Source organism: Rosa rugosa, chromosome 2 (assembly GCF_958449725.1).
Source record: "Rosa rugosa chromosome 2, drRosRugo1.1, whole genome shotgun sequence".
Taxonomy (NCBI): Eukaryota; Viridiplantae; Streptophyta; class Magnoliopsida; order Rosales; family Rosaceae; genus Rosa; species Rosa rugosa.
Genome location: NC_084821.1, coordinates 72,253,135 through 72,278,666, shown reverse-complemented (window position 1 = coordinate 72,278,666; position 25,532 = coordinate 72,253,135). Strand labels below are relative to the sequence as shown.

The 25,532-nt window shown below is 37.8% G+C and overlaps 5 protein-coding genes across 5 annotated transcripts in view; 1 reads left to right on the top strand and 4 right to left on the bottom strand.

Annotated features, from left to right (window-relative positions):
• Positions 1 to 9,619: 9,619 nt before the first annotated feature.
• LOC133730002 (cytochrome b561 and DOMON domain-containing protein At4g17280-like) lies at positions 9,620 to 12,021 on the top strand. The gene is made up of 3 exons (XM_062157629.1): positions 9,620 to 10,342; positions 11,126 to 11,380; positions 11,474 to 12,021. Exons 1-3 carry the CDS (start codon positions 9,719 to 9,721, stop codon positions 11,765 to 11,767), a joined length of 1,173 nt encoding a protein of 390 aa, XP_062013613.1. The 5' UTR covers positions 9,620 to 9,718; the 3' UTR covers positions 11,768 to 12,021.
• A 1,421-nt stretch (positions 12,022 to 13,442) lies between these two features.
• Positions 13,443 to 16,502, bottom strand: LOC133730001 (inositol monophosphatase 3). The gene is made up of 12 exons (XM_062157628.1): positions 16,344 to 16,502; positions 16,183 to 16,238; positions 16,007 to 16,057; positions 15,649 to 15,729; positions 15,399 to 15,502; positions 15,220 to 15,304; positions 15,057 to 15,111; positions 14,922 to 14,965; positions 14,327 to 14,395; positions 14,149 to 14,249; positions 14,020 to 14,076; positions 13,443 to 13,807 (listed from the first exon to the last, which is right to left on the bottom strand). The coding sequence occupies exons 1-12, from the start codon at positions 16,354 to 16,356 to the stop codon at positions 13,711 to 13,713; spliced, it is 813 nt and encodes a 270-aa protein (XP_062013612.1). The 5' UTR covers positions 16,357 to 16,502; the 3' UTR covers positions 13,443 to 13,710.
• Positions 16,503 to 17,108: 606 nt separating this feature from the next.
• LOC133730000 (putative MO25-like protein At5g47540) lies at positions 17,109 to 20,919 on the bottom strand. The gene is made up of 11 exons (XM_062157627.1): positions 20,550 to 20,919; positions 20,159 to 20,320; positions 19,958 to 20,076; positions 19,288 to 19,362; positions 18,977 to 19,070; positions 18,590 to 18,649; positions 18,240 to 18,308; positions 17,911 to 18,009; positions 17,723 to 17,767; positions 17,537 to 17,639; positions 17,109 to 17,455 (listed from the first exon to the last, which is right to left on the bottom strand). The coding sequence occupies exons 1-11, from the start codon at positions 20,667 to 20,669 to the stop codon at positions 17,379 to 17,381; spliced, it is 1,023 nt and encodes a 340-aa protein (XP_062013611.1). The 5' UTR covers positions 20,670 to 20,919; the 3' UTR covers positions 17,109 to 17,378.
• A 1,597-nt stretch (positions 20,920 to 22,516) lies between these two features.
• On the bottom strand, positions 22,517 to 23,183 carry LOC133733646 (cysteine proteinase inhibitor 1-like). The gene has a single exon (XM_062161293.1). The coding sequence runs from the start codon at positions 23,096 to 23,098 to the stop codon at positions 22,751 to 22,753; it is 348 nt and encodes a 115-aa protein (XP_062017277.1). The 5' UTR covers positions 23,099 to 23,183; the 3' UTR covers positions 22,517 to 22,750.
• A 1,049-nt stretch (positions 23,184 to 24,232) lies between these two features.
• The window catches only part of LOC133731480 (probable LRR receptor-like serine/threonine-protein kinase At1g53430), a 3,467-nt gene continuing 2,167 nt past the window's right edge, over positions 24,233 to 25,532 (bottom strand). Inside the window, exon 8 of the mRNA XM_062158844.1 lies at positions 24,233 to 24,345. Within this exon, the coding sequence (XP_062014828.1) occupies positions 24,233 to 24,345 (113 nt within the window). The remainder of the gene's footprint in view (positions 24,346 to 25,532) is intronic.

Here is a 25,532-nt window from a genome sequence, read left to right as displayed (position 1 = left end):
CTAAAGTGTAATCCCAGCTTCGATCACACTCAGTTGGATTAGTAGAAAAAGCACCTTACCTGTATCTCTTACTTATAAGATAAGTTTCTTTCTCTTGTTTGAAAATTAAATCCAATGGGATGGTCATGCATGGTATTATTTCCATTTTCCAACAACTTTTGGAATTTGGCAGAGAGAGCCATAATGATGATATATATCGGTCGCTGCTGTCAATGGCCCACTGCTACAAGCCCACCTGCTTGCTCGTATGTCTAATCAAAACAGAAAAATTCTTACATACCGCAAACGTACCACATAGTTGGTATGGTTGTTCAATTAATGAACATATAAGAGAGTGTTTTGGATATTTCATTTTAATAAATAATGATAGTTTCATAACACATTTAAAATTTTTTAGATTTTAATTAAGTTCTCCCACCGCCACGCTTTAGATAAGAATCTCTCATCAAATCATCCACCATTCTTTCAAATTCGGGTTTATATTTATTCAATTGACCCGGTGGACAGATTTCGAGTATAGGCCTCTTCTGTTTGTGTGGCATATATAGAACTGGAGTCATTTGAAGATCTTCAGGATATCTGCTTTTCGGGCCATAATTTGCCATAGATTTTCTTTTATAAATCGGCCCAAAGTCGGCAACACGTACGTATTTTCCATTAATAAGTCCTTGCGTAACAATAACTTTTCTCCGGGCCTAATCAAATAAAAAACCTGGATTAATTTCTTTCCATCAAACGTTTTGCTCTTCCAAACCCCAAACTGATCATCCCAAGGATTTTCAATAAAAGCTTGAAATGATTCTGCGCGCCAAGAAATGGTTCTTAAACTTAAATCTCTTTTCTTTCATGAAACAGAACTTTAACATACCAAATGCTTTTATGAAGATCAAATCAGCAAGTGTACCCATAAGCTTTGGAATTCAAAGCAGAACTTAGGGGGGTGTATTCAATTAGGAGTCCATTGGATTGTTTTGGATTTTAAAAATCCATGGGTATTCAATTAAGATTTTAAAAAGTCCTTTAAAATCTTGTGGTATTCAACTAAGATTTTAAAAAATCTTTCTAAATCTTGTGGTATTCAAAAATCCAACGATTTTCAAGGATTTTATTAAATACTGGATTGTGAAGGATTCTAGAGTGCTTCGTATAAATACCAAACTCAATCAGAAATCCACTCTCAGGAGGTGAGATTTTGACGTCTTTTTTTCTCTCTCTCTTTCTGAAGATGAAAATATCTCAAACGATAGAAGATGAACTGACAACAAACTGCATCCACTTTGTTTATAGCGTCTTGATTATTTTTCATGTCTCCAATTGATTGACACTGGGATTTGGATCAAATTGACTATCATCAGTCAATTAGTTCCTGATTTGGTGAGCGCCTGAGCGGAGAAGGAAAACCCTAAAACCCCAAATTGAGGTAAATAACCAATTCGCGAATCTCAGCTTGAGTTTGTGTGGGTTCTTTTTTATTCTAGTTTGAAATGCTATTGAGAAATTTGGGTTTGGGTTTGCTACCATGATAATTGAAGTGCGTGCAAATTTTGGGTTTTTGTGTGATGAATTTTGAAAGTGGATATGCTTCTGAGAAATTTGGGTGTCGTTTGACTGCCAATGATGGATGTAATGAGAGTTTGTGATTCCTTGAAATACGTCAATGGCTATCTCTTGAGAAAGAGTATCTAAGAAATTTAATACTATGGTAGTGGTGAATGGTGATGTTTGTGTTTGGTTATCTAATTGTGCTGTTGAATAGGATACGTGTGGATCCACTTGATCAGGATAATAAAACTTGCTCAAATCATAACATATTTTGAACTTGAATTGCTTCTAATTTTTAGCTGTATTAGTATGTTGTTGTGGGAGCATAATTTTAACTATATTTAACTGCACTGTGTTTGTCCGGCATTTTTCCTGCTACTTCTCTTATATGGGAAAGCAATATATAATAGCATTTTCCAACCTCAATATTGGAAGAATCAGAAATTTAAAACCATTTTCTTTTCCTGTTTATGTCAGAAAGCTAATGCCAGGATCACTAAGGTGTGAGTTTATCATTGTAAATGTAGTTCTTACCGGCTGCTAACCACATAATTTACCCTGCAAATCTTCTCCAGGTAGTGGTTTGTCAAAGCCAAGATGACAAGTGAAGTTCTCTTCTCAAATTCAATAGCATGTGTCCAGTTCTTCTCTTGTTTTTAAGTTTTTATTGTGTTTGAAAGTCTTGTACTCATTGAAGAGAGGCTTGTTACTTGCATCTTTCCTGAAGCTAAGCTTTTGTCTTAACCTGCTTTGTTTATCTTTGCTATAAACATCATATATATATATATATATATATATCACTTAAATTTTTTTTCTCTCCTGGAACAGGATTATGCTTATTTTCTCTTTATCTGTTGCAGAGAGCAGTGAGTCGATCAGTTCATGTTTGTCTCGTTTTATGGGAAGAAACAATGACCTTACAGGCTTACAGCGGAAGATAGTGAAGAGCAGGAGGATACTATGTAGGCATTGTTTTCATAATCAGCATGTATATATTTTTGTGCGGCTGTAATTCTAGCTACTCTAGTTACCTTTTGAAATATACATGACTTCATGCTTGACCCATCTTGGTATGGTCATACATTATATTTTTATCAATGTTCATTATTAGTGAAATCTGGAAATCTGGAAGAAAGGGTTTTTTGGGCTCGAAAGCTCGAAATTTTTGAATACAATACAAATCTTGTTAAAATCCAAACAAATCTTTCTAGTATAATACATTAGAATCTGTTCAAATCCATATGGAATTAAAACAATCCGTGGATTCTGCAAAATACACAAGAATCCACGGATTATAAAAAGTCAGATAGAATCATTTAAAATCTAGATTGAATACACCCCCCTTAATCCATATTGATATTAACAGACCTTTAACAAAAGAATATATGTGATTCATAAGACCAAAAGTACGTAAGGTATTTCAAAGAATGCATGAGACTTTGTTAATTTTCGGTAAATCACCTAATGAAAAGTTGATTAAAACCATGTTAATTTGACCCAAAACTGGGTGATAACCCAACTAAAATTTTAGTAGTTATGTTTTGTGCTTTATAAAATTTTCAGTGTTTTGAAAAAAATACCAAATCTTATGTTTTCGAATTTATTCATGCCCCAAGTTCGGGGTATGTCACAACATCCCACAATCACGACAATGGCCGTACAGGTTTTCAAAGAAGAAGTCTAGGTCAAAATCCAGACCATCCTCCACGGTAAAACTCCAGCGAAATACAATCGGCTGCATCAAATCTATCTCAATCCTAATACGAATCCGGCCTGCATCAAACTCCACTGAGTCCTTTTAAATATAACAACCCAGTGCACTACCCACGCACCTCAAGCACCGATCAGTAGGAAAAGCGGCCGGGGGAATGCCCTTGACCTTGATCTAGAACACCAATGAGGATAGAGGAACCCCACTTACCAGGCCGACGCCATCATGTGGTGCCAGGGCCGGCCCTGTAAGTTTGGAGGCTCAAGGTGAACGAAATTACGAGGCTCAAAGAAAATACTTAAATAAACTTACAATTGGCTAGGCCAGCAAGCCTCTTGATTCAAAATCGTCTTCTTTTGCCGTCTTCTAATCTTCAGGCCTTTTGGTCTTCACTCTTCAGCCATGAGCCATTGACTTCTCTTCTTCTGGAATCTAGGTTTTAGACTTCGATTTTGGGTAGTTAGATTTTGTTGAGATTTTGAAGTGTCTGGGGTTGAATAGAATTATAGAAGGTAAGGAGGAGGAAGAAGATGAAGAGGGAGCAGCAGGCGTCGCACGAAGTTCTTCTAATTTTCAGAATTTTTATTTTTTTGGGCTGAGCAACATAAAACTTGAGGCCCTTGGCCTGGGCCTAGTTCGATTAGGCTCAGGGCCAGCCCTGTGTGGTGCCAAAACCATAGGACAACAATCAAACCCCCAAGATCAGTCAGATGGATCCGACAAAGTAAATAAGAACCGATCCTCATGCTCTTGCACAGTATAACGTCCATTCAGCTTCCAGTTCATGTCGAAACATGCCCATAAAAATCGTTTGTTGAAAGCCTTTGTAGTCAAGAGCTTTCCAACAAGATATGTTTGCGATTGCTGCAAACCTTCACCCTTCGACGGCCAGAGATCCACCGACTTCTTACCATCAGCTAGGCCCAGTAATGTAGCCAACCTCACGACCATCTCATCCACAGAATTCATCCCTTTTGTGCACACGAAGAAAAGAAAAAAGCTATGTTTCGTAGAAACTAGCTAGGGTTTTTTTCTCTCTCCTGTGCATCGATACGGCTAGAAGTTGAATTTTGAGAACTTGAATACACAGTAAAGGATAATAGATAAGGAGAATGAAGCTATATGAGTTACTTAGTTGATGACCTACGTACGTACATTTCTTTCTTAAGCTCTTTGCCTCTATGTTTAATGTTTTTCAGTTAGCTATATCGTAAAGAAAAAAAATTTAACTAAATTTTCCATTTATGTTATACCCTATTCATATGAATTTAGGACTTAGGATTTCATTATTAGTTATAGCCTTATAAGAAATGGAGTGGTTAGAATCCTATTATTATTATTATATGTTTCGAGATCTACTCTTGAATTACATTGTTGCTGTAACTATTTTATTTCTTTATTGCGTTTGGATCTCAACCCATATGTTTTGATTGCGATACAATGTTATGTTATTTCACTAAAGTTCAACAATTCATATATAAGTTGATTTGCTTATCAGCAAGATATTTTTTGAAATGCCAGAACTTATGCAAAAGTTAGCCAAATTGGGGGAGGACGTGCTTCTTCTTTTTTTTTTTTTTTTTTTTTTTCCAAATTACACTGACTCAGTTTCATGGAAGATTGAAGACCAAGTAAACCGATCTCAGTAAAGCACATGCATTGCTGAATATCCAGGAACAATAACAATGGCATGGGTTTTAGGAATATTGTTTCCGTCAACACTCGACAGGGAAGTGGTGAAGATGAACCCTCCCTCACCGACTAATAAAGAGTTCTACCATGTAAATAAACCAGAATTTTCTAAAGTTGATCGGACAATGTAATGACGTACTCTAAGTATGTTGGTGGGCTAGAATTCACTTCAATGTATAAAAGGTTGACTAAGCTAGAGCATTGAGTTTCCTTTTAGTCCTCACCGCAGTGCTTACGTTATGGTGGTTGAGGGGTTGAGATCATATTTTAATTTGATTTGATGAAACTAATATCCACACACACACACACAAATAAATCGTTGAGGACTAGTTCTACGTGTGCAAAAGTATTCCTTCTTTCCTTGACTTTATATAGCTTGGTCAATGAAAGGCTTAACTCGCGCCTCACGGTACTCACCCTAATTAAGCTTCGCTTCTAATTTTATACCATACAACATCGTAAGCTAATTAGCTAAAAGGGAATTACAGTAAGTTACATTAGCGTACGTAATTGAAAATATGTAATGTTATTAGTCATAATCTCAACAACTCCACGAAAGAAAGCTAGGTTGCATGCTTGCATCACTACTACGACCTATTTCCTTTTCCAATATACTTGCTCGAACGGGTAAAGCTCCGCTCGATCGTAGAGGACTAACCAATACATTAATCCTATATTAGCCTGTCCCCTAGAATTATATATGCATATAATTAAAGCAATGGAAGGAATATATATGCATGTATATTAAAATCGATAGGGACAATGAGACAATTGAGACGTTATAGTAAATGTTAGCATTTCAAACATATATGGAAGTTTGAGTTATCGCTACCAAGTCTTACATACAACTAATTACACGTAAACGACGACGATGTTGCCGATTAAGAATGGGTCGTATTATGGTAATAAGCAAGCCCGTTATTTGTTTGGCCATGCATCCTTGCAAAAGCTAATGATATTTGCTGTCAGTGGCGTAGCCAGAAATCTTAATTAGGAGGGTCAGAATTTAAATAATAATACTAAACAAACACGCTTTTCTCTTATGACATTTCTTCAAAAAGGCTTTCATAATTTTAAAGACAATTTGCCGTTTCACTGAGAAGGAGGAGAAGAAGAAGAAGAAGAGAGAAAAAAAAAATGCAAGAGAAAACAGCATAGAGAGAACGAACAGGAGACAAAATCAAAGTGTATATACATAGATTTATATAGATATAGAACTAAATGATTATTCATTAATTAATTACCTAAGCTATTGTGGTATGAATAAAGTGTGTGTATATATAGGACTAATTAAATATATTAAAAACCTAGACTATCATGGAATCCGTCAAAACTTGTGGGTGAATTGGCCAAAGTATTTAAAAATAATTTTTTGTCTTTATGTCAGAACTCAGAAGGGTCAAACATGGTATTAATTTTCTATATAATATGTATGCAAATGCAATTGTGGTTGATATAGCCAATCATGCTCTAATTTCAAAAACTGAGATTTCTCGCCCTACTGTAGCTATGCCACTGTTTGCTGTCGTATACTCGTATAGCCTCTAGCTACAACTATAGAAGCCGAAATAGTCAATCGTCTTCACTCCCAAAATAGAACCCATCACATCACTTTTGATTAATTTTAACTTGTCACGTTTGATATCAATATGTACTGATAGATGTGGGTACGTATTCTTTTAATCAAACCAATTTATTGTTTTCTGAAACAACAAGTTTAACATCATGTTTATCATCTTGTGCTGCGTTTTACCAGTTATATATTGGAAATATTCCGAAGTGCTGGATGTGAAGTTTGAACACAATCGACCTATGCACGCAAATCATACATCATACATCGACATCCAAGCCAAAGCGTTTATATTTTATAAACACTTCATTTGTAAAATATAAACACACAATCTTTCATGCAATCTCTTTAACATATTAAAATCACGAAACAAACCCTAGCTGCAAGATTGCTTTACATTTCTGTACTTTTGACTTTGATGGAGAAATCAGTATGCCACGTATTCAATTTCTACATGTCCGTACATATTAGACTTTCATGGCTACATGCATATATAGTCCATACAGCATTTACGCTGTTTTTTTTTTCTTCCTAATGCCAGCTGGTATACAAAATTGTCATTAAATTGTTTTTAATACATAAAATAGTGTGATACATCAGCTGTCACATTTTAGTTGTAGGATCATGTATCTTAAATAAGAGATGAAAACGTTAAATTTACGTATAATAATGTTGTAAAGAGGTTAAATATATCATGTATGTAGCTTAACTTAGGTCTATCAGGTAGTGAAGGACAGCACAGAAGCATTTAGATCTTCAACACTAACCTTAATACTTTTTACAAGATTGATAATGATACTAAGATCCTTTAGGATTTTATTTAAATTAGAAATTCCTCCGACTCGTACATTCTTAATTAAATGAACACAAACTTAAGAATTAGTACGAGTACGAGTACGAGTACGTACTCGATTGAACAAGTTGACTAGACCCACAGTGTTTCATTTTTTTGTTTTGGTTAAGAATCAGACCCATCATGTTCATAAGCAAAGACTTCAGCCATATGTACGTATAAATACGCGTCGTCAAAATAATATATAAGGATTCGATCGGATCTAAAAACAACAATGGACAATGTTATCGATTATTATTCTAATATACAAGTCTGAACAACGTACTTCTAAATTAACAAGGACTACCCTTAACATATTCAAAGCTAGGCCTGCAATTTAATCCCGCCTTAATAATTAATGTTCATTACATGTTCACACGAGCTTACCTATAAATTAACGTAACATTAAACTACTTTTCTTGTATGATCAAAACTCTGATATGATAAAAGAACTAATATCTAGTTTGGCATCAAGTTGCAGCTTGCACATGCTGCCCAAGTTGCATGCAAATATCATAGTTCTAATTAAGAAACATTAGCTCGATAAAGCAAGCAGGTAGGACATAAGTCATATAACACGGAATATATACTTGTATATGTATTAGATATATAGAACATGCAGAGCCAGCGAAACAAATTTAAGTCTGAGATTCTCTCCGGCGATGAAGTAAGTGATCGGCAAAGATCCTCTAATGTGTTAGATAGTGCTGCCTATAGGTATCTGACCTAATAAACAAGATTAATTACACTAAATGACTAATCAGTTTAATTAATTAATAATTACTTTATGGAAGTATCGCCGACGGCGCCGTGTCGACCTGGGGAGAACAAAGTGAACGCACCAAAGAAAGACGACGACGACGACGACGCGCAGACGAAGACAAATGAAGCGATCGAGATCAGTCCAGCTTGCTGAAACGCGTGTCTTCCACTCGGTTCCTGGGACCCTAGCTGCACCTTTATGTCAAATACGGATAGGGAAGGTAGATAAGTTGTTCGATTCAATACCTGGATTCAAGGAAGGAGGAGGGTTTCTCGATCTTAGTCTCTCACCTGCTCAACTATACACCTAACTATTCCAGGATTCCCTATCCCCAGTCTTACGGGTCCAACAAAAGAGTACAAAACGGTACGTTTAGCTCGGGCCAAGTCTGAAAGGCAGTACAAAATGGGAAATGTGTGAGTGGAAAATTATCCCAACCCATTCAACACGCATTGCTTTGACTGTGTGAGTCGTTACGAGTCCGGCCAAAGCCTAGCCTGATGAATAAAGAGAGCACTCCAAAGTAATACCATACATATTTCCAAAGTCAAGTTTAATGATTAAACTCATTCCATGATGAGAAATAAGTGTATATCTCTTACCACTTACGCTTATTATTAGTGCATGTGTTGGTTTGGAACCCATAATAGGCTCCTAGAACTTTAATTCCAACAGTCATATAAGAGTGATTGTTGTGAAAGTCTTGGTACTAGCCACAAGTGATGTAAAGCAAATTGCAATAAAGAAGTTTACAAAACTAATTATGTAACTTCATTGGTGTTTTGAATCTAAATATTTAATAGGTTCGCCAAATTTTAATGAAATGATAACATTTTCGTTGGAAGTTAGATGCCACAACTCATTTTTCATGATTAAGTAAATTTGACATACTCGTCAGATATTAATATCTATGTAGCAAATTTTTCAACCTTCTTTTAAGAGATTAATTAATTTATCTAATTTCATTAAGAAGTATAACATGTTTTTTACTCGTTGTCTAGTTCTATTAGATAATGTATCATAGTTACAAAGAAACACTAACTGGTCTGAGTCTCACATCCCAGAACAAGGAAACACTAGTTCACTATTCCCTGCAGGCTGCATGTTCCAACAGATAACAGATGTTCTCTCAATTTGAAGTCTGAATTGATTTTCACTGTATATTTGGGTACGTCACGTGCAATATATATCTTAAGCTAAGAATTTGGTGGTGAACTCTTTTATCACAAGGAGACGTGTGGCTATATGACAGTGGAAACAGCCGACCAACCAACTCTTTTTCCTTAATCACCAATCGAAGTCTGTTTGAAAATCCACATGTCCCTGTTGTTGGAGAAACTTTGAACGATCCAAAGTTAAGAGCAGGTGTGGAAAGCGAAGGTGGTTCTCCAAATCACACTATACATATTTTTCAAACCAACTCCTTCTGAAAGGAAATATAGAGAACCTTCCTCAACGGACTAGCCAACAACCCAAACCCCACCAAACCCGCTCTTATATATAATCTCAACTCCTTTGTTCTTCAACAACCTTCACACACAAATATAACTGCTCTCAAATTTCTTACCAAAATACCCAGTTGGGAATTTCAAGTCTCAACCAAATCCCATGGCAGCCTTGTTCAAGCTTCTCACAGCTTTGTGTGTTTTGGCCTCTCTATCTTCCTTCTCAGATGCGCAAACATGTAAGAACTACACGTTCACCAGCAACCAAGCCTTCACTTCCTGCAGCAACCTTCCTTACCTCAACGCCTTCCTCCACTGGACCTTTGACCAGTCCACCGGGAAGCTCCAGATGGCTTACAGGCATACGTCGGCGTCAGCCACCAACTGGGTCGCCTGGGCCATCAACCCGGACCTGACCAAGACCCAGAAGGCCATGACCGGCGCGCAAGCTCTTGTTGCTATTCCTCAAACCAGTGGGGCCCCTTCAGTCCGCATGTCTTCGATCACCGGATACGGCACGACTTTGGCGAACGGAACTTTGAGTTACGATGTGAGCGGTTTATCGGCTGAGTCTCAGAACGGTGAGGTGATCATCTACGCCACTTGGACCCTGCCGACGACTACGACGACGATTCTTCAGGTTTGGCAGGAGGGTCCGGTTGTGAGTGGGAACCCCACACAACACGGAAGCGATACGGCCAATCTTAATGCCCAGGGGACTTTGGACTTGCTTTCCGGCCAGACCGCCGCTTCCGGTGGAGCCAGCTCCACACTCAGGAAGAAAAACGTAAGTAACTTGATTCGTAAACTACATCCACTACGTTGTTGGTTTTGTTTCAAGTACTTTTCTTAACATATTTTTGGTTTTGTTTCAAGTAACTTGATTCGTAAACTACATCCACTACGTTGTTGGTTTTGTTTCAAGTACTTTTCTTAACATATTTTTGGTTTTGTTTCAAGTAACTTGATTCGTAAACTACATCCACTACGTTGTTGGTTTTGTTTCAAGTACTTTTCTTAACATATTTTTGGTAGAGTTTGCTCTGTTTCCCCTTTTTGATCCAAAAGAAGAAACTTTTTGTGAAGATCAATATGGTTCCTTTAACATAATTTGGTAGAGTTTGCTCTGTTTCCATGGTTTTTGACCCAAAAAAAAGAAACTTTTTGTGAAGATCAATTTGGTAATAGTTAACACATGAAAAATCCAGTGTTGTTATTTCTTTTCTTCCTGATCTTTCTGGCCTTGAGGTGGTTTTCATTATAGAAATAGAGGTCTTTGAAATTTCTCATAGGTTCTAGGTGTTCTTTACATTCATCAGAATTTAGTCAAACCTGTTGAACTAGGATACTTTTCTTGCTCTTAGTCTCTTAGATATTGTTTGAATTGCCTAGTTCGTAGCCACATAAATCAGTAGTATTTATAAGTTGAGATATTTATCCCTCTAGAATTAGAATATGATATAAAAGTAAAATGTTAAGTGAACTGATGTAAATGTGCCAAAGACTGTTAGATGCTCATTAACTTCATCAGAATTGGTCAAAACTAATTTGTGGGATTTCTTATGAACAGATTCACGCAGTGCTAAATGTAGTGAGTTGGGGCATCTTGATGCCTGTAGGAGCCATGGTAGCAAGGTACTTGAAGACATTCAAGGCTGCAGACCCGGCATGGTTTTACCTCCACGCCGGTTGCCAGACCTCTGCTTATATTGTTGGTGTTGCTGGATGGGCCACAGGTATTAAGCTCGGTAGCGATTCTGCAGGTATCCAATATGACACTCACAGAAACATTGGGATTACCCTCTTCTGCCTTGGAACACTTCAGGTACTCCATCTTTAAACACACTGACATGTTGTAGTGGTTTGGCTATTAGTCCTCTATGGTTATACTGAGTGAAAGCCTTGAATTTGGATGTAGGTGTTTGCTTTGCTTCTGAGACCAAACAAGGATCACAAGTTCAGATTCTACTGGAATATCTACCATCATTTGACCGGGTATCTTGTCATAATTCTCAGTGTTGTTAACATATTCGAAGGGTTCGACATCTTGAAACCAAACAAAAACTGGAAGAATTCATACATTGGCCTCATCATTGCTTTGGCTGTCCAAGCTGCTTTGTTGGAAGCTTACACATGGTATGTTGTACTGAAGAGGAAGAAGGCTGAAAAGGCGCCCCACGGCTCGAATGGTGTCAACGGCTATGGTGCTTAGAGATCGGAGATTGCAGAACGTATAGAATGGCTTGAGGGGAGGAAGTGGTTCTTCTTTTGTGTGTCTTCCTCTTTCATCTTCCTTCTGCATACACGTTCTTGCACCCTTTTGTATATTTATCGCTCAGAGCGTGTTTAATTAGGATACATTTTGTGTACTGAGTTCAGGATTTAGAGGTAGAGATTTGTTATATTTGTCTACTCATTACACTTGATTTTTATCTCCCGCTATATTGATTTGATTTTTCCGTCTTACTTGGTGGCGTAAACTTCTAACTTGATTTTTCCATACGCGCTTTCTTTTTATCTTTCAACTTCTTTTCACAAGTCAAACCCATTAAAGAATCATTCACCATTAAATCTCTTTTATGTCATTGCAACATCACATTCCCTCAGCAAACACCATTAGTTTACCAACCATGTGTCCGTCAGTTTCAATTGGTACGTTCAACAACTTTGGCATTGACTAAGCCCCGAGTACAATTCAGTAATCTCTTCGCAAAGCGTAATATTACACCTATAATCAAGTGAGGATGTCAAAGATTCTGCGGCATAATAGTTAGGAACAAGTCGTTTTTGGATGTGACCGAGGAACAAGTCGCTTTGAATAAGATAGGAGCATATCAAGCTATGATCAACCCAGAAAGTGACTCATCGATCCTTATGATGGAAAGCTCCTTGCATTACCATCCTTGCCTATGGTGTAGTACTTTTCTCCACACGCATCATTATGGACCTTATCTTTTCCCACGTTCTGCAATATTTCCCTACATTGATCTGTCCTGGCTCTCAAGACCAAACCTCTGGCCAATAATGTTGTAGAGAGCAAAAGAACTAGTAAAAAACGGGACATCTGAATGTTTTCGGAGAACAAATTAAACCAAACAGACTGCAAGTTTTCATCACAGTGACAAAGACACGAAAATTACTGATAGGGAATTCCCAATAGTAGCTAGGAAAAGCAAACAACAATACACGTCCAGATTCGAACCATTGCAGTAGGCTAGGAAAGCACAAAACCGAGGATAAATCACTACCGTTGAGGGATATTGGTAGGCCCAAAGACAAGTGGTGGGTCCACCGTCTCTGCAGAGAAGAAATTTTTTTTTTTTTTTTGGTGAATAGGAGAGAAGAAACTTGGCTCCAAGTTTGAAGAAGATTGCTTCAGAAGAGAGTTGAACCCTTTTCCTTGCAATCAAATTTTGAACCAAGCCAAAGAACCACTGAAGCAACTCAATCAAGTACTCGAATTGTCCAATACTACAACAATAATTTATTTATTATACCCTTCTTTTTCGAATCTTTTGAATATTATTAATTACTTTGTCAAATGTTAACATTCAAATTCTCAATTAAATGGATAGAATAATTAGTGTATAATATATTAAATTACAAATTTAGTTTCATTCATAAATAAATAAATTAATTAATTAATATTGAACTGCCTTTCATTGGTGCATTGTATAACCGAAGCAATTGTCAATTTTAGAATGAATAGTAGATTAGCAGTACCAACTTAATAAGCAAATCAGCAATTGCCCATGGCTCACCGGTGCATTTGCTCTAACATGATTTCAGACACTTCTACATGTTTGAACCACTTCACAAGTTTTAGGTGCGCTTGGTAAAACTGGTTCAAGCAGATAATGAGTTCACTGTTTTGCAAGTCAAACCCAGGAAGAACTCCTCTTATTCAGCAGGAGATATTTTTATGTAATTTAAACATCACCAAACCTCCTATAAAGCAAGAACTAGCAAATACAGTGTAATGGAGCAAGATTACCAACAATCTGTCAGCTCAATAACTTCAACAATTGATTGGGCATTGACTCAGCCCTAACTACAATTTCAATATTCTCTTTGCAAAGATGTGAACAAGGCATGATATCAGAGCTGGTGAAGAATGCATTACTTAAAAGATTTGATATTGCGATACAAGCCATCTCATTCTGATTTCTGCAAAGCCTTAACAAAGGCATCCTTGAGCAGAGGATTCGATGCTGCTACTCTTTGCGATGTGATGTCAAAGTCCTTACCAGATCTGATGCAAAAAGAATCAATTCTCCGTAATAAGTAAATCTTCTACAGAATTTGTAAAAAACCACATGCTGAAGATTATAAGAATGACGACTATTTAACAACTACTCCACAAAAAACTATCAACAAGTATGCATATATTTTCTAGAACTTCTCAAAGATCCATAGTTATCAAAACAGAGAGAAGAAAGATTGGAACTTAAGTTTGCTACTTACGGGTCATACACAGATCCTCCAGCTTCTGTAACAATCACAGCACCACCTGCCACATCCCTGAGACGCAAGAAAAGTCAATCATCTGCTGCTGAAATTAACCTAGCATTACTTCAAGACAGTAGATCATACCAAGGACCCCCAAAGCCGAGTTCATAAAAAAGATCAAGCCTCCCACATGCAATTCCACAGAGGTTCAGTGCACAGGAGCCACTCATCCGAAGCGATCTCACCTGCTCAACAAAGCAACTGATATGAAATTGAAATGCCAACACAACTGAAGATCACTATTGAAAAGTTCTGGACTTACCTCAAAAAGTAAGCTATTTAGTTTCCCTGTAGTAGCATCCACAGTTAATTTATCACGTTTTGTTCCAGCCTGCACTCAGTACAACAACTTAAGATCAGGAAAGTAAATTCACCACCTTTATTACATTGTAACTCTCGAGTTCAAAGATTTGAGATATTATCGAGTAAAAACAGAACAGGTGTATAATTTATAGTAGGATTCCAACTCAACTGCTTGTTTAATTCAGGTCTATTTATATTTTAGAAAGTGGCAAACATCAGCTAACGAGATTAGAACATCTAATCACGTTGTATTGTATCTAAATTATCCATCTTTATTGCACTTCATAGCATAAGTAAGATTCTGCATTCTAATCCTAGGATATCCTATGACTACAAAGTTACTAATCCCTTAGATTAATGGCAAAATGAAATTCTCTTTATTTAAATAAAATTTTTTGTCTCTAATATTCTCTTAAGAGTCTACATCTTTTGTCTTGAGGAGAGAGGGAGATATTTGGGGGTTGGAAAAGCAACAAAATCTACAAATTTAGGTGAATAATACATGATCATTCATCAAATATTCAACTATAAGTCTATAACAAATATTCACATACCTCAGTTGCAAGGAGAGACTTCACAAGTTCACTTTGAGACGACACTGCAGTATTTCAAGGCATAAACATTTAGCTCTTAGAGATACATAGGAAATGTTGTAATCAGGAAGAATCAACATGATGATTAAAACTCACCTTTTATAGGATTTTCATTGAGAAATGCACCTCCTCCACGGATACCAGTAAAAAGCTACATAGTGAATCTAAAGTTAATACACTTTTCCAGCTGGTAACCTAGTACTATTTAGAAGTATTTCACTATAAGAATCAATAATTCCAACAATGTATAATTTCATACCTCATCAATTATTGGATTATAAACAACACCAACTGTGGGAATCTTTCCAATAGTAAGACCAATAGAGACACAGACAAAGGGGAACCTGCAACCAATAATATGGAAGAATACAAGCAATGAGAATCAATCTGCATAAGAGAGAAGAAACAATCATCTACAACAGAAAAAGTGATATTTACCCATGGACAAAGTTAGTGGTGCCATCCAGGGGATCCACTATCCATGTTGGGTCATCAGTCAGCTCCGTTACACCACAAGCAGCAGTAGTTTCTTCCCCAATGAACTAACATTAACCCCAACTTAAAAAGTTCAGACAACAGAAAACATATTACACTCTTCCAACATACAATCATGCAACGCTATTCTGAACACCAAACCAAAACTCTGTTGACACATATAGTATAAAAGAGGGGATAGAGAGTTAATCACCTTATGTGTGGGATAAAGCTGCTTGAGATGATTAAATATGAGATCTTCAGCCGCCTTATCAGTTTCTGTGACCAAATCCACCTAGAATACACAACATCAAAACTTTAGTTTGCCTATCTCAAACCACATCAGCTAAGTTTCCACCTCTAAATTTAACTCAACTTTCATCATCATTTCTATCATTAAAGAACACATCTTTCTAAGCTCAATGCAGCATTTCAGAATCCTCATTTGTATGTCCCCAAATAAGCAAAGTCTAAATCTTTCAGTTGGCAATTCACATTTAGAATCCAAATTGGCCTAACACCAGTTTGACTACACAATTGAAAGAAGAAGAAGAAGAAAGAAGTGAAAAGACCTGGCCTTTATGTTCCACATGTTTGATCTCGTAGAACCCTTTTCGAATTAGCTGCAATAAATCACATACAAACAGATAACCAGACTTTGTTTCAATCACTGCTAACCAAAAACTAGACAGAACAAAAATTTACTCAACAAAAAGAAAAAGAGTGAGACTTTGGGAGTGGAACTGACCTGTCCAGCTTTCTTGGCCGCATCAACTGCAGACGCCAAGAACTGAGCAAGCGAATCTACAATCCATACAATTTGCAAATTAATCAAACAAAGAATCCCAGCGATTGAAGCACTATGACAAAAAATACAGAAATGAAAAGAAGAGGAATGATGGGTCGTACCATTTTCAGCCATTGTTTTTGTGAGATGAGAGAAACAGAGAGGGGAATGCGTGGTTTGAATACACCACTCAGTGCAGATGCTGATGAGTGATGAAGAGGGGGTTTGCAATTTGTGTGTGAGCGAGCTTTCACGTACCACGTGTGCATATATATATATAGGGGCATTCTTTTATGGTATATCCTCTTGTGCTTCTCTATTCTACACTATTCGTGTTCTTTCTGGTTATTCCGAAATTATTTCATGTAATTACTATTTAGACAAATGATTGAAATTTCGTCGAAGTTTCTGTAATATTGAAATATCACGATGAAATTCATATGTTGTGTCCTTTCTAGTGAGTCATCGAGTTTTTGACCAGTAAAACTGTCTGCTAATTTTTGCGAATGTTCCACTTTGATCAGTGAGTACACAGTACAGAATGATTCCTCCAAATAATGGTGATTTGATTCACCGGATGTGGAGATGGTCTGTAAAAGATCCATGGAATATGCCAATATGCTGAACCTTATTCGATACTGGCTGAACTGTGAAACTAGAATCGCATTCCCAATGGGAGTCTTGCAACTAGAAAATGAACACGTAGCCTTCTGTGTTCTCCTCGGCAGTAACCGACGTCAAGTTTACCGAGATTACTCCAAGTTCTAAATCTCTATTCATACCAAGCAAATCCTCGATCCAAATGTGGCATGGTGTTTGCATCTTCGATTCAAATGTGGCATGGTGTTTTCACGCATGCGATTGTACAATATTATATAACAATGTGATGCTTGAATATCAAATAAATTACAATACGGCGTGGCTAAACATCAGCATCACCAGAGTACAGCATGAAAACATTTTCTCAATTTATTTATCTACCTTTTACAAAAGTGTGATTGAGATTAATAGAAACTACACAGGAAGGAACACAAGTGAGAATAGAAGATAAGGCTCCTTCCACTCTTGGTAGCGTTGTCATGCCAAGAACTATGACAACTCTAAAATTCACATAGTACAAACTCCACAGATTCCACATACAAGTGAAGTTCATCCTTTCATGAGAGTTCTTTCAGTTCCAAGGCAGCAATCTCTCTTACTACTTGAGCTTTGTCTGCCTCAAATTGTTCATCCTCTGCAACCAACAATTCGCAAAATGTAAACATGGCGCTCACAACTAATGGTCACGAATTGCTAAGTGAAAGATGTTACCTACCTTTATCAATTTTAAAATCAGCAAACAGCCGTAGAAGTTTGCTTTTATTTGCAACAAGTATGCCCACAATGTCGGCAGGTTTATTTTGGTTGGCAGCAAATAGCTGTGAAGAAGAAAAATTGCCAATACAATGAATCAAAGTGGAACCCTGAAAGTTAAAAATTCACAAAGGAGGATGGACTGAACCTTAAAAACATGAAATGCTTCGATCTGGATGCTCTTGCTTGACTCCTGCAAATAAAACCATAGAATTTATCGCAAATTAGATTGAGCAATATATTCAGGAAATTAGATGGTTTGATGAAGTTTTTGTAAAGGAGAGGAGGGGGAGAAAATAGCATTAGCAACAAACAGTTTAGGAGAGTATATCATACTCTGAGAAGATTCATAAGGATCCTCAAATTGTCTCTTGAGCTCACATATCGAGTCATTACAGCTGAATTTGACCGATCCAGCAATATATCTCCTAACAGCTGAAATGAATATAGAAGCTTCTTAAGCAAATATCATTGTCATGCAAGTAATGAACGATTCACAAAAAAAACCAACTAGACAGCCTATTTCAAGAAGATAATCAAAATTATTGAGAAAGAGTACTTATAACTAAAATAAAAAACATAACAGAGTAAAAAGGGACCCAAGGTCAGACATCATGCTATTAAAAAAAAAAAAAAAAAGACCCTATGTGAAATATTTAACATACCTTGACAGCTTGTCGTCTGGTAATGTAATTGGAGGATTCCAGCAGCTTTGAGTTATACTCCGCAAAGAACTGATTGAAGATTGGAGACACCCAAGATCAGGTTGGTGAGAACATAACACAAGCAGCAACATACAGTAATTAAGAAAAGGGAGAACCAAATTATAAACTTATGATACTCTATCATTCTTTTCCAATTCCTATCTTCTTTTTTCAATTAAAGTGCTTCTATTGTAGTTATACAATCAACTAGGACCAATATATTACTTATTGCCCACATGCATATTCTCAATGATGAACACTGGTGGGCATACCCATGCATGTGTACACCCAAAGAAAGTAAAAACCCTTACCCAGTCATAATTCTTGGATAAAAAATCTGCTACTGTAGATTTATGCCTTGTCATGAGTTCCTGCAGGAAGATGTTACAAGACATCAGAATGATTCTACTGCAACAGTTTAAATACATCAAAAACCAATAATTGCAGTATTTGGAAAAGCTACAAGATTACAAAGAGAACTAGTAATGGTATCAAGATTTCCTACATGCAGACATGACAAATGTTTTCTAATAAAACAAAAGGTGCAGTTTAGCCAGCCGCAAAGTGCAAACCATGCAGTAAACAAGTGCAAAGCACAGACGCATGATTTCACAGATAGTAGGTTTGTTTGTTCAATATAAGAGGCCAGCAGAACAAAGATGTGTCATTCATCAAACATTCTTTAAGATTAACTCAACCTTAAAAGTCGCAGCAGCATCTGCAGCAATATCGAAATTTGGAAGCTGTATATAGTCAAAGAACTTCTTCATGTGTTGAGATTCCAAAACATATCTGCAATCAAACCCGAAAGTTCAAATGCTAGATTTTAAAAGATAACATAAATAAGTTATACTTGGGGTGGATAAAGCTCTAAGCTCAAGGTCAAAAAAATCCAAAGGATAAACAATTCCTGATGAACCACGTTCAGGAGTTAACAAGATGTGGTTAACTCCTACAGCCACACAGTCAAATCAGGAGCTAACTGATGAATCAAGTTCACTTTGCTCACCTTGCAACGCTTTGGTGGCGTATGCACTCTCTCAGCATTGCACCATAATGTAAAGCCATATCTGTATCTCCGTACCTAGTAGAAGTGGAATTAGATAATAAGATGACAAGCACTATTAAGTTCAATTAAGACAAAATACTTTTTGAAACCATAAACTGCACCCTGAAAGAAACTGCACCGCTTCTTTCATAAAAATTAAATCTTCATAAAAAGAGAACAGCTTAGGACAACTTGAAGATTCATTCAAAGAGGACATAATCATAACAATGTTTCCCTCCTAATGAGCCACGAAATTTTCTGAAGAAATGTATCTGAGAACCAAAAGACACAAAATATTCATACTTTCTAATTAAGAAACCACAAAGAATCATGAAAATCAAACCAGCTTAAATATAACATTCAAAAACCAGGAATGAAACTTCTACATGCACTCATCACATAGAAGAACCTAGAACTGATCTTATCCTGGAATTTCACAGAACTTAACTGTTAAGAAGCAGTCCAGATGTATCTCTAACTTGAATTTGAAGTATGTAGTTCAATAATAGAAAAGAAGGTATCTACTTCCGTTATTCAGAATCGTAAGGTGCACTATTGAAATCAGCATCATAGACAATTAGCTAAATGATACGGCTGCAAGTCTCCAAAATCCTTTGCAATAGAGGCTTACCCTTGGATCAAAACATCCATTATATCAATGTTTGCTTCCAAGTAATCGGATGCAATCAACTTGGAGTGAACCTGCTGCCTTTGTAGATTGGCAACAACTTGAGTGGCATCTTTCCTTGCCTACATCACAATCCCATATCAAGCACATGCCACTGAATTGAAAAACAGGGCATAGACAAAAAACAAGGCTTCAAATGCTTACCTCCAAGTTTAATTTCGGAACACACATGATTAGAAGTCGAAGTGTGTCCTCCCTGAAAAACTCCTGTGTCAATTGCACACAAGCTTCCGAAACAGGCTCTGACTCACTATTGCCATAGAGAATGCACTTCAACTCCCTAATGTTTTTACAAAGCTCTGCCATCTGTTCAATATAATACAAATTCGAGCACATGAGAAACTAATTATTATCGAAAAAGGCTAGATTTTGCATTCAAACATAATCGCAAAACCAATACTTTCCATGATCCCAATATAAACCAGTTGGTTTCAGCTAGCTACTCAAATTGGATTGGATCCAGATTGTAATCCAATCCATTCAGAATCGGATTGATGTATTATTACGAACATAGAGGGAGGTAACAAGATGAGACCTTTTCCTCGCGCTTGCTCTCGCGGGAATCGGGGCTGCGCTGAGCATAGATGAGGAGATCGCGGGTCTGGCGGACGACGTCGGCCGGCGTGCGGGGCTTAGACTTGAAGAGACCCTTCATTCTCTGGCTCTGGCTGATGCTGCTGCTCTTACTGAGACTGCGCCGTAGCTGTTGAGATAGATGATGCTGCTGCGGCGGCGGCGATGGAGAAGAGAGCCCCGTCACCGGCCTCGAGGCTCTCCGGTGTCCGCTCTGTTTGGACGCACAGATTCCTATTGTGTTGTGACTTTGTGTGTTGGTTTTGTGTTCCCAGAGGGTCGTAGGGGTTTGTTATTAACTCTCTCTCTTTTTCCAACAAATTTTGCTAACACAAACTTTAAGCCTCAATTTTGGTTATTACTATGGGGATAAATATCTCCTTAATGTTTCATTTTATAATGATCAGATTTTTTTGATTTGTTTGTGGTAATCCTCAACCGACCAGTCTGCACGATTGGTAGTTGCTCCAGTTTAGATCCGGCTCATACTAAAAAACCGAAATTGGAAGGATTTGTTCACATCAAGCATATACTTGTGTTGCGGCTTTCTTGATTTGTATTGAGTAACACAACTTTTAATAATTTTCAACAACTACATATCAACTTGTCTTGTGCTTAATATAAGTTTTTTGTATTTCTACCATAACTTCAATGATTTTAGTATGATATAATGATTTTCGCGTCTCTTCTTTTATATTTTCATCACAATTATCTTATATTTTACTTTAGTCTAACTCATTTCACTCGACGCTAAATATTTTGGAGTCGCTCCATCTTGATCTTGCATTGTTTTAGCTACTAATTACCTCTATGCCCTCCTCCGCAATCTTCTTAATCAACTTCATCATCTGTGATTGCCTTGGATGTGGATTGCTTTATTCATCGTTAAGTGATTCATTTGTGACTGCATTTGATTTTGATTGTTGTGTGATGAAGATTTGTGGTGCACTATAACTTGTACAATAATTGTAATATTCTCTCCCATTTTGTAGAGGTCGTTGCGTTAATATGCTTACAACACTCGCTATTGTGTCAATTTTTTTTCAATAGTTGAGATAAAAAATGGTGAGTCTAAGTGACTTGGCATCCCACTCTCACTTAATCGGCCTAAAATGCATCTAATAATTGGATTTGATACGACCAATGAAAGTGATAGCCACTATGGCATGGTTTCCTTACTTAGCTGTCAATGTCGATCATCAGCCTCTCCTTTGGGGTCTATCATTGTTGAAGCGATAAGGTACGAATGTATAGTTTGTGTGGAACGTAGCCATTACTGGAACTGGTATACCCAAATTGCATCTTACTAAAAGTAGCACTGCTTTGCTTTACATGTTCAAATCACATGCCTCCATTCCTTAATGCTTCGCTGCCTAATCTCGCAACCAAACACATCACTTCTTTCACGCACATGCATCATCTTATTTTCTTCTTCCTTTCGGCTTTAACATGTACCTTTTCTTTTGGGCCTGAATCCCGATTAAAGTTGTGTCCCAAGTCCCAAGATTTCATGATCACATACTATGGGTCTCAGCTACCCCAATCTGATCCATTTTGAACCCAAAAGAAATGCCCGGTATTACCCACAACCCAAGCCTATAGATCAAACCCGAGTATTCTACACCACTGCGATAAATATTACTATTTAGTTCTTGTATGCAAGTATTATACGAGAAATTCTCCGATTGATACATAAACATAAACATAAAACAACAACGAAATGGGCCAAAAGATGGACCAACTCCATGCAGTAGTAGATTAATTTATAATCGGATAATACCCAATTTTTCTTTTTGAAGATAATGCATGCATTTCTAAACAAGACCAACCAAAGAAAGCGCGCATTGACTTTCATTTCATCCGTGTGCTAAGAAATAATTCAGAACACCGACAATTTTAACTGTGTGCTAGCTTCATCAAATCCCTTAATTAAGACTACTGGATAAGACTGAATTTTCAATTTCAAGATAATGCATGTATTTCTATACAATAATCGCCAAGACAACAACTCTAAATCTCGAAAATATCAAAGGAAGATAAACGAAATTAGACGCACAACATTACCAGACAATCAAGTCTGCTTGACTTGATCTCTATTAATTCTCTATTAGAACGAAAAATAATAAAAACAGTGAACTAGAAATTGGATTGGATGAACATGCATTACTTCTTGACTTGATCGAAGGAGAGCAATTCCCTAGTATGCTCCCAAATCTTCTCATACACGACGCACTCGTACTTGGCCGCCGCCGAGTTATCCTTGACGGCGATGACGAGCCGGTAGTTCTCGCCGGCGACGACCTGAGTCTCGCCCTTCACCACGCTCTGAAACTCCAGCTTCTTCCCAGATTTCTTGTTGTACTCCGACACCGCGAACTCCGCAATCTCCTTCACGTGGGGGTCGTTGATGTCCTTAATCGGCTTCCATCCTCCGGCCAGCCCACCGCGTGCGGCGGCCGCTAGAGGAAGGAGGACGGCGAGGATTGCGAGGAGGCAGAAGAATGGACGCATCGTGACCGTTGAAGGTTTGGTGTTGATTTGTTTGAATGAGGAAGAGAGAGAACGGTTTATAAATAGGTGGTGGTGGGGATGATAACGGGCAAGGCAAGTAATGGAGTCGGGTTATATGGAAGTTTCCAGATTTGCTATCTTTATTGCACCTGGATTTGGTACTTATTACGGTAGGGCCATGCTGTGTTGGATTACTCAAGGTGGGAAGCTAATTAAGGTAGTTAGGGATTTGATAGATTTGGTGGGTTGTATTATTACATATTTGCCACGAGCCCTTCACGGGCCTCAAATACTGTGATTTTTGCCCATGGTTTTGCTAATAAGTTGACCCCAGAGACAAGATAGGGATGATTTTTGGAATGATACATTCTGTAAGGCTCCGAGGGTGTCCGTGACTCTATTTGTTATGTTTTTTTAGGGACAAATTGTATTCTGTGAGATTTTCTTCTTTTGTATTTTGGATTTTGCTAATAGGGGGCGGATCAATGGCATACAAAATTATAGTTAAGATTATACTTCAATTTTAATTCTTTGGATTAGTACGAAATTAAGGATTAAATCTTATATTTTTCTCTTGCATCTTTAATTAAAGTTAATTAATTAATTTTAAATTCTAGAAACTTAAATGAAAAATGAAAAAAAACTGTTTGCCGGTTGCCAGAGAGAGTAGTCGCCAATCCTTCACCCAACAGTCCCACCCACAAAGCTGTTCTCTTCGCCACCTCCGCCATCATTGGCGTCCTCACCACCTTAACGACTACGTCTCCGTCTTCACTTCGACTTTAATCAGCGCACCCCTTGTTCGCCTTCATACTAATGATGCAAAAGTTTACATTATATTCTGGGATTGAATTTGCCGAACATCTAGCATATGGTAGGTTTTGTTGATGGTTGCAGGCCAGTTTTGTATGCGTTTGTGTTGCATATAAGCAAAGCATCAAATATGCTCTAGTTTTGGCAGGGCTGCTCACATGCGGGACTCAATTTAAGGAATAAAACGGGACGAATCAATTTGGGTCGTTGGATTTTAAGTGAATAAATCCTACGGATCTAATGAAAACATGATTTCATTCCAATTCTCATATGTTCATCTTCTTCCTCATCCCACCATTTCACAGACTTTGCAACCCAGCTCTATTCATCATCTTCTTTCCTCATCTCATCATCCAATTTTTTAAGAGCCTCACATGCTATTCTTTCCTCATCGTCCATAGGACTGGTGTAATTTGAATTCAGCAACATGTAAACTAAATCCAACAAAAATAGAAAAATAAAATATCTGATCTTGAGAGAAAATCAATCACAATATAAGAAAAAGAAGAACCCATCCTACAAACAAGCATGGGGATGCTTTTTATATCCGCTGAAATCGAGTAGGAAAGTATGAGAAATTAATTTGAAGATAGACCAATCCCATGAAAATAAAAGAGCACAGCGTAGATGTGTTTTAAGAGCAGATAGCATGGTTTAGATAGATATGTTTGAGAGGAGAAGAAGATGAACATATTTGGGCATGGCTTAGAAAGGTGAGAGGTGAGAGGAGAAGAAGAACAGATCCGCAGGAGTTGGATAAGAAATGGGATGAAATGCTGCTGCCATTAGATCCGTAGGATTTATTCATTTAAGATCCAACGACTGAGACTGATTCGTCCCGTTTTATCCCTTAAAATGTGTCCCGCAGGTGAGCAGCCCTGCTAGTTTTGGGGTTTTAATTAGATGGTTTGGTGATAATTAGGGAAAAATTCATGAATAGTACCCGAAGTAAGGCCCACTATTAATTTCAGTACACCAATTTCCAAAACATAAACTTTGGTACATCAAATATGAAACCCGACCCAATATACATACACGACGTCAATGACGCCGTTAGTCTTGTGACAGCTGTCACATTTCAAGGGGTAAAATGGTCTCTTCATATTTTTTACTCTGAGCACCCAGTAATCTCTCTTCTCTTATTCTGGGCACCCATCTCTATCTCTCTCTCTCTCTCTCTCTCTCTCGCGCAAAATAGAGGGCATAGCTAGACATCAAAAGTCTTCTCTGCAAGTGAGCCTTAGCCTCAAAACTCCCAGACATAAAAAAAAAAAAAACCACAGCAATAATATACTCTACAGCCAACGACGCCGTTTTGGGTATGGGACTTCAAGCCGGTTGGACCCTGCCGGGGCTCACCCCCAAGCCCTGCGACACCTGCAAGTCATCGCCGTCGGCCGTCTTCTGCCGCGCCGACTCGGCCTACCTCTGCCTGACCTGCGACTCCAAGATCCACTGCGCCAACAAGCTCGCGTCGCGCCACCAGCGCGTGTGGATGTGCGAGGTCTGCGAGCAAGCTCCGGCCGCCGTCACGTGCAATGCCGACGCCGCCGCCCTCTGCGTCACGTGCGACGCCGACATCCACTCCGCCAATCCGCTCTCGCGTCGCCACGAGCGCGTC